Source organism: Procambarus clarkii, chromosome 18, assembly GCF_040958095.1.
Source record: "Procambarus clarkii isolate CNS0578487 chromosome 18, FALCON_Pclarkii_2.0, whole genome shotgun sequence".
NCBI lineage: Eukaryota > Metazoa > Arthropoda > Malacostraca > Decapoda > Cambaridae > Procambarus > Procambarus clarkii.
In genome coordinates, this window is record NC_091167.1 from 28,642,825 (window position 1) to 28,651,971 (window position 9,147).

General features: G+C 43.9%; 1 protein-coding gene across 2 annotated transcripts in view; it reads right to left on the minus strand.

The window, feature by feature from the left end:
* LOC123754352 (protein Loquacious) overlaps nt 1–8,278 on the minus strand; it is a 60,188-nt gene extending 51,910 nt beyond the window's left edge. For both annotated transcript variants that reach the window (XM_045736687.2, XM_045736685.2), the window contains exons 1-4: nt 8,139–8,278; nt 2,910–3,120; nt 2,607–2,763; nt 1,344–1,479 (exon numbers count right to left, since the gene is read on the minus strand). In XM_045736687.2, the coding sequence (XP_045592643.1) occupies nt 1,344–1,479; nt 2,607–2,763; nt 2,910–2,957 (341 nt within the window). In that variant the 5' untranslated portion in view covers nt 2,958–3,120; nt 8,139–8,278. The remainder of the gene's footprint in view (nt 1–1,343; nt 1,480–2,606; nt 2,764–2,909; nt 3,121–8,138) is intronic.
* Between the last annotated feature and the right edge of the window lie 869 nt (nt 8,279–9,147).

A 9,147-nucleotide genomic window follows, 5' to 3' on the forward strand; every position in this document is an offset into this window, starting at 1 on the left:
TTTATGGAGGGCTCTTGACGGTGTATAGAAGATGGTGATGAGGGGGGAGGAGGAGAGTTGTTACTGTTTAAAAGGGGAGTCCCCATCCAAACAGGTTCACATCAGGCAGTGCTATTTTCTCTGGAGTACTCTCTCTCCTACAGTTTTGCCTGAATACCACTAGGACCTGGTTGTAGGTTCAGTGCTTGTTTGTCTCACTACAAATTTGTCAAGAGACATTTGTTTTTCCCTTCATTTTAACATTTGTCTGTAATGATGCATCACTTTAGCACCCATAATGTCCTTCTTAGCCAGTATGGTGGATATCATTGACAGATTTGTTGTACTGCCTAGCCAGTTCAACAACCCGCACACCATCTTCATATTTACAAATGATCTCTTGTTTCTGCTCTATGGTCATTCTTACATGGGATCTCATATGTTGAGCCTTACCACTGACTTTCCTGGGACTCATGGTGTGATATATAATAATTACTTTAATGTTCAAAATGCAAAAAATCACCACAAACGCAGAATTTCTTATAGGCGCTATCATCACTAAGCGGGCAGCTGTAGAAAACTGAGGCAGGTCGGACCCCGTGACCGGGAATCACGCACTCGGTCAACCCGAACGTGTACCAACAAATATCGGAAGTCGACGACACCATCAGATGTCGAGTCGCATTTTTCGATGAAATTTACATCGTAACTCGAAATTTTCGTAAGTAGGGGCAATCGTAAGTGGAGGTGCCACTGTACATACATTCTCCCAACTCGATCATATTTACCAGAGAAAACTCGAGCCCATATATGCCACAAACTTACAAGAACACGCAAGCTATATTTAACAACAAAAACTCTTCCCCTATGAAAGAATTGAACCATGGCTAGTCATGGCTAGCTAGCCTAGGGTAACCAATACCCTAACCGATACACCATAGTAGATCGTGTAATTACCTAAGTGCAGTTACAGGATGAGTTATGCTTGGGGTGTCCTGTCTTCCCAGCACACTGTCATAGAATGCTTCGAAACTACTGACGGTTTTGACCTCTACCACCTTCTCACCCAACTTGTTCCAACCGCCCACCACTCTGTTTGCGAACGTGAATGTTCTTATATTTCTTTGGCATTTTTATTTAGTTAGTTTAAATCTATGACGTCTTGTTCAAAAGTTCCAGGTCTCAAGAAATCTTCCTTATCAATTTTATGAATTCCTGTTACTATTTTGTACGTAGTGATTATACAGTATTGCCTCTTTCTTCTAGCTTCTAGTTTTGGTGGGGGGGGGGGGGGGGGGGGGATGGGGGGGGGGGGGTTGTACTGTGAATTTGCAGAACATGTAGTTTGTGAGTAAAGTACTTACAGCTCAGGTGGTGCTCCAGGTGATCCACCAGCTGTAGGGCCTCCAGCTCCAGCTGCACCACCCTGGATGATGATGTCCAGTACTGCTTTGGCTGCAGCATGTTTTGCTTTCTTCTTGCTCTGTCCGGATCCATTAGCTAAAAGCCAACATAAACTGATCAGTAAGCAACATCACATTTGAATATAAGTCTGAATATACAATAAATATACAGTACTACAGTAAACTATGAATAAGAAACCAGCATTGAATGTAATTAAGTGCCAATTTGTACGCGAGCCCTTATGGCTCCCTGAAGCTACTATCGCTAATAGTGTACCACTACTTAAGTCACATCAGTTGCAGAGTTCTGTCGGCCTACTGGGAACCAGAGCCAGAATGGAGCCCCCTTCTAAAGAGCCACAGGGAACGGCGACATTTATGTAGTTATTTACGTCACCACAGGGAAAAAAATTAAAATCAGACAAAACAGACCACTGCTGGCTTCAAAAGAGACCAGTCTCTAAAACCACAGAAAGAACTTCCCTCAGTAAACCACTGCAAGAATTCCCCTACCTATGCAAACAAGCAATTGAAATCTTTCCAAACTAATGCAAGCTCATTTGCCCAACCTCCTGAATTCGTTTGGGGGGGGGGAGGGGAGGGCAGCTCCCACACCACCCTTAGTTCTATGGTAGATGTAACTGACGACCTGGAGGGAGGGAGGGTGTTGGGAAGCCACCGGGCCTCACCCAGAAACTGGAGTTTCTTTGAATGTAAAGAAATGCCCTCAGCTTCAGTAAAGGGCATGTGTACAGCCCTTTATTTGTACATCCTCCCTTCCAAGCTAGTGGGGGAATGGCACAAACAATTTTGCACTGGTTTGGAGAGATTTTGATAGTTTGTTTAAACGAGAGAGCTCTTTTGGTGGTTTTAGAGGCTGTGGTCTCTACTGAAGCCAGCAGTGGTCTGTTTTACCTCGCTGACTTTCTGGTCATTTCTTCCCCCCCCCCTCCCCCCACCGTGTTGACAAACACAAAATGTCACCGCTCCCTGCGCCTCTTTAGAGGGGTCCAGGTTCTGGCTCTGGTCCCTGGTACTCTGATAGAACTCCGCACCTGATGCGACTTCGGTAGTGGTACACCTATCAGAAAGAGTAGCCACACAGGGCTCCCACCAAAAAAATTATAAATTGAGAAATCAAAATTCAAAATGAGCCTAACTTTAATAATGACGCAGCAACTTTCAAAACTTGATTATCGTAAGTATAGGCATTTGTATACATACCAGCAAACTCTCCAACCGTGACTCTGTAAACAAAAGTTGGTTCATGTACAGCACCCTCTATCTGCAACAAGTCGTATTTTGGAGAGATTCCACGTCTCATACACAATTCTTGAAGAAGTGACACAGGTGTTTTGGATGGAAGAGCTCCTGGCATTCCCTAAATATAACAAATAATTTAGTTTTACATTCACACTCAGTATGTTTATTATATATATATATATAATAAATTCAATTTAACCAATAAGACATACAGAGTGGTTCATGCAACAAAAATATTCCAAAAATACTTCACTAATATCGTACCTCAATTGAGGTGGATGAGTCAACATTCGGTGGTGGTTGATGATACATTTTTGCTTAAATTTGAAAAAAAAAGTCTAAGATGATGGTGGAGCTGTGCGTGGAATAATAACTATGGCGCGTGTCACCGCAGGGAGGTCCTCACAAGAGACGGGGGAACATGCCACACTTCGACACTCTTCTTGGACTTTATGCAGCCCTCCAGCCCACCTAACTTTTAAAGAAAGAAAACAAAAATAGGAGTTGATATACTATTCACATTCATACAATTCCAGTCCTTCCCACTAGATGAACTAGCAATATATTTAGCATCTTTACAGAAAATACTGTATATGATTATACTTTTTTTTTTAGCTTCAACTCTTTGCCCTTCACTACAATTATACCCGAAAATTAGCAGGAATGAGGAAAAGATCATTGACCTCAAGTACTTGCTTCCACTAGGTAAGTGGCAATATACTACTTGTAAAAAATAGGCAATACATTATAGCATGGAATAAAATGGAGAAAATAATGCATCAGAGAAAGTCCCCTTCATGAGATAACTATGGCTAATGGATTTGAATGGAATGGTTCGTTAGGCAAGGAAACAAATTAGATGTACACTATGTTAATTTTTGCTAGAAGGTACAAATATTTATACAGAAGCCATGATGTAAATACTGTATAGAAAACAGGACTGGTGATACTGGCAAGAGGGCCAAAGAGCAAAAAATAAAATACCAGCGTTGAATGTAATGAAACGCCAATTTCTGGCGAGCTCTGGAAGCTCCATGGAAGCTATCGCCAATACAATACTAGGGGGCATCAGCCATGGAATGCTTATTGACCTTCTGGGGACCACGAGTCATAACCTGCCCCCTCCCCATCCACCCAGAGAGGGGGAAGAGAGCAATGGCCTATCAACATTTAAAGTTAATCATGTCTGCCACCACCAGGGAAGCATCCAGAAAATCAGTGAAACAAAACGACTACTGCATGGTTAGTACGAGACTGCAACCTCAAAAAATACCAAAATGATACCTCCCCCATTAATGAGATCAACCAAAATTGTGAAACTAGTGTGAGCTAGTTTGCCCTACCTCACCCTTGTTTGGGGGGAAAGGAGGCAGACTGGGTCAGCTGGCTTGCTCCACCCTCACTTCTTATGATGATGAAAGATGCCAATGCCCTGAGGAAGGGAGGGTGTCAGGAGGCCTCCGGGGTCCATCCAGAAATTGGAATTTCATTATATTCAATGCTGGTTTTCTGGGGAAGCCCCTTAATGCTTCCTAAACCTAACTACCCACAGACGAGGACAAAAAGGCACTCACCAGGGAGGAGGCAGCACAGCAAAGAGGAGACTCCCCATCCCCCGGTTGAGACAATGAACCAAAGGGGTAGCAGTCTCCATGGAGCCAGACCAGTGAGCCCTGAGGAACCCAAATACCCCGCAGGACCACAACATGGCACAAAACGTTGTTTGGGTAATGTTGTGGTGCAAGCTCCTGCAACGTGCTGTGTGCCCGACGCATACTGATGCTAACGCACCCAGGGAAAGGCTTCAAAAGGAGGGAGTCTGCTGGGGCGACTCAGCGGAAGACGGACTCAACCACCTCTGTACCTGTTTCAGAAGGGGCAGCCCCTGAATCCACCCGAGCTTCACCCCGGGTGAAACCCCACCCGGACTCCGAAACCTGATGGGTAGGAGCCGGAGGCAGGTGGGGAGGAGTAGGGCTAACCATGTCCACCTGGAAAGGAAGGAGGAGGTGCCGACTGATCCCAGGCTGAAATGACCTACGCCACCAAAATGAGACCCCAAAAACAAAGCGGGGCAGCTCCGGGGGTTCTAAACGGGCAACCAACCTGACCCATTGCAAGAGAAACTGTGCATGCAACAGGGCCGCTGCCTGATCCCTCTGTACAATAGAGAAGGGAGTACGAAGTGGAGCAAAGCTGGGAACAAGACCCACAGGACACCGGGACAAAGGTGCCACACAATCTCAACTGGGCAGCAAGGCGGATTTAGAATGAATGATCAACTCCCCGAGGAAGGAGCAATGAACTGACAAAATCGCACAAAGCGCAAGTGAGCTTTGAAGAAGTAACCATGGTGTGACCAAGTGAGCCAGCCAAATCAGTAAAACCCGTCTGTAGCAGGCAAACTGACAGCCGGTAGCAGTCGTGAAACCTCCGGGGCAACCGAGAATGACCACAACCTAGGCTAATCCTAATACGGAGCTAGCTAAGCAGACCACCTCAGCAACAACAGGCAAAAATGCCAAAATGAAAACATATGAAAAAAAAAAAACTCACAACAAGCAAACAAGCAGCAAGAAACATCAGCTGCTGTGTAATAGTAATGCAGGCTGCACCAGGCTGCAGTACGGCCCCCTCAGTAACAAACGCCCCCAACCTGGAGCAAGACAGAATTCCCAAACTCCCCAGGAAAGATAACACTGACCACGCAAGGGCAGTACAGTACTCATGGAGCATCTAGGGAAGGGTACCCTAGACGCATGCAGTTCCCGGTAGGCAACAGGAATTCTGCAACTGATGACCCCAACATTGTATCTAAGCATGAAGAACTATCTTCAGAAGGATATAGTTAGGTCTGGAGAAAGTGCAACACTGGGCAACAAATATCATTCCAGAGCCAAGTCACTCACATATGAGGAACAGACGAGGGCCACAGGGCTAACAACACTGCAAACCAGGCATGACAGGGCAGATCACATTTAAACTTATAAAATACTGAACAAGTTGGAGGATGTTGATCCAGAAAATTTCTTCAAAAGGTCAGATAAGAACACAAGAACAAGGGTAACTGCAGAATGCCTATTGGCCCATACGAGGCAGCTCCTATTTATAACCACCCAATCCCACTCATATACATGTCCAACCAACACTTGAACCAATTGAGGGACCCCACCTCCACTACATTTCACGGTAATTGGTTCCACAAATCAACAACCCTGTTGCCGAACCAGTATTTACCCAAGTATTTCCTAAATCTAAACTTATCCAATTTATACCCATTGTTTCGTGTTCTGTCTCGTGTTGATACTTTTAATACCCTATTAATATCCCCTTTGTTATGTCCATTCATCCACTTGTAAATCTCTATCATGTCACTCCTAACTCTTCATCTTTCCAGTGAAAGCAATTTAAGCTTTGTTAATCTTTCTTCATATGAAAGATTTCTAATTTGGGGAATTAAGTTTGTCATCCTACGCTGGTCACGTTCAAGTGAATTTATATGCATTCTATAATACGGCAACCAGAACTGAACTGCATAATCTAAATGGGGCCTAACCAGAGCAAGATATAGCTGAAGAACAACACCAGGTGTCTTGTTACTAACGCTTCGATTAATAGATCCCAGTGTCCTATTTGCCTTATTACGAACATTCATGCATTGATTCTTTGGTTTTAAATTCTTACTAATCATAACTCCCATTTTGCAAGTCCGACTTCGCAATCTCAACACCATCTAGCTCGTATCTTGTAACTATCATCATTACTTAGCCTCAAAACTTTACATTTATCAGCATTAAACTGCATCTGCCAATCTTTTGACCACTTCAAAACCTCTATTTAGATCAACTTGAAGTGATAGCGAGTCTTACACGTGTTAATTTCCCTAACAATTTTTGTATCATCGGCAAATTTGCAAATGTTGCTACTCGAACCTGAATCTAAATCATTTATATATATTATAAACAACAGAGGTCCCAGAACAGAGCCTTGAGGCACTCCACTAACATTATCCCACTCTGACTTAACCCCATTTATACTAACTCTTTGTTTCCTTTGGTATAGTCATGCCCTAATCAAACAATATAGCACCCCCAATACTATGTGCCTCTAATTTTTGATTCAGTCTTTCATGTGGCACTGTATCAAAAGCTTTGCTAAAGTGAAGGTACACACATCACAATCCTTACCACTATCAACTGCCTCAACAGATGTAACACAAACAAGAAGCAACGGTTTCAAGCTCAACAAGCCCCAATGTTATATATTATGGTATATGTAGGACTGAGAACAGGAGATGCTTCTCCTGTTCAGAACAGGCTGGATGCCTTGTTTCTGCTAAGTATTGAGGCAGTGTTACATCACATTACTTTTGATGATATGATCAAAGATTTTGCAATTAAAAAATGGAGAAAACTTTTAGTAGTACAAGTAAAGTTATAAGAATGCAACAGTAAATATTATTGTGCTTCTTTGATTCATGTAGGTTAAAATGCTATACAGTATATCTTCAGAGCATAAAAGCAATGGCATAAGTGTTTTGTTTCATACCAATAATGATGCAGTATTTATCCATTAGAATGCGGGTCGCTCCAAGCAACAGCCTGTTGGACCAAGTTATCACAAGTCGAGCCAGGCCTCAGGTCAGGCTCGGGAAATAGAAGAACTCCCAGAAACCTCTCCAAGTAAACTTCAGGTATGCTCCAGGTATTTTACAGTTTACTATTATTTTTCGTCTTGAATTGACTGATAAAGATCAAGCCATTCAAAAGGTGGCACGGGCATGAATAGCTTGTAATGTTTCAAATTACATACATACAGTATATGGGAGTACTGTACCATAATGTGTTCTGTGTTTGGGGCCTCAAGTTTTAATCAGGCCCTAAGAGTAGCAATAAGTGACAAACTAGAAATATAGATTATACAATTTTGTACAAACATTTCAAGATAATGCTAACCATATATACGAGTTTTACTACCGATTCGTGTGTGATAGAGGCGAGGAGCACAGCACCCAATCACCTGAGTATACATGACCGAGCCTCTCGCACACACACAGTCAACCATGTACAAGTTCTTCAAGACGTGGAGGCTGGTCGAGGCTGACTTGTCTGTCACTCCGTCAAGGAGGAGGTGTCACCCGGAGCTGTCACACACCCCGGCTCCCCTTCCCACACTACTGTCACGCCCAGTCCACCTGCCTCCCAGGGACACGTGACAGTAAGGTATATGGGAGAGGAAGGTAGGGGCGGGAGGACGCCGGCCGGCATGGGAGGCGGGCCAGCTGATGTGTGGCCCCACGCAAACATGCATCTTGCCAGCCATTGATTGCCAGCCATTGATCCACACCACACCAACACTACACTCTTCACCTCATTTTACACACCGTTCCACTACTTTCTTTGCATTTCATCTCCTTCGTGGGTAGTGCAGACATTCCTGCTTAAACTAAAGCACTTTTTAATTCACAGAGCTGCTTCTTTTATATTAATTTACCTCCTAAATGAGCGGCCTTGTGAAGTTCGCTCCCTTCGCTTGTGTGCTCCTGCCTCAGTGCGCAGGCGCAGGGCGGGCTCTCATGGCGCCACCTTCAACGGTGGCCTCCTGCTCCTGCTGCTCTCCTGTGTCTACACCTTCACCTGCACCGGCGGCTGCTGCTCACCTGTCTCCACACCTTGATCTACACCCGCCGCCAGGGCTATACTGCCCCTTACACCCTGCAACCACCCAACACCCATTATATCTAGGGGGTAGAAATAGTCTAAGCTATTCCTTTGAGATGTATTTTTTCTTGTCTCAGTAAACATACTTCAACTTTAACTTGAACCCATTATACCATTTCTTCATTCCGTCTCGGAGGAAATTATAACTGACGATAAAAATAGCAGCCAACACTGAATGAATAGTTTTTACCTGAGAGTACCTGAGTGCCACTGAGCGTTTACCTGAGAGCCACTAACACTAGTGGTCTCGTCGAGGACACGAAGCCGGTGGCTTGTCGAAGGTCCCCCACATTTGCCTTGATCTTTTCCAGCTGTACTTGCCCGTAACCTGCCCAAACGCTATGTTAGTGGCTTTGCATGACTGTGTTGCGAGTAAATTATGCAAACAAGTTACTCACTCCAAACTCATTAGCTAAATGAGAGAAGCAAACCTCTCATTAGCACTAATGGCATCAATTAAATCTTTTCCATAATTACAGGTAAGATTCCTTCCATCCTATTGAAGGAAGTTGAGGTGTAGTCCAATAATATAAGCAATCAAGAAGGCAGTAATCATCTTACGGGTGTAGCAAGTAAACCTTATACTCGCTTAAATCTCTCATTACCTTAATGACAAACTAATTAGCACTAATTATGTCTACTCAAACCCCTTCCCTAATTACAGGTAACATTCTTTCCATCCTGTTGGAGGAAGCTGAGGTGTATTCACCAAATATAAGTGGGAAGTGAATAGCCACAGGACATAGACGGGAGACATCTCCTGTCCACGAGGCTAACCATAG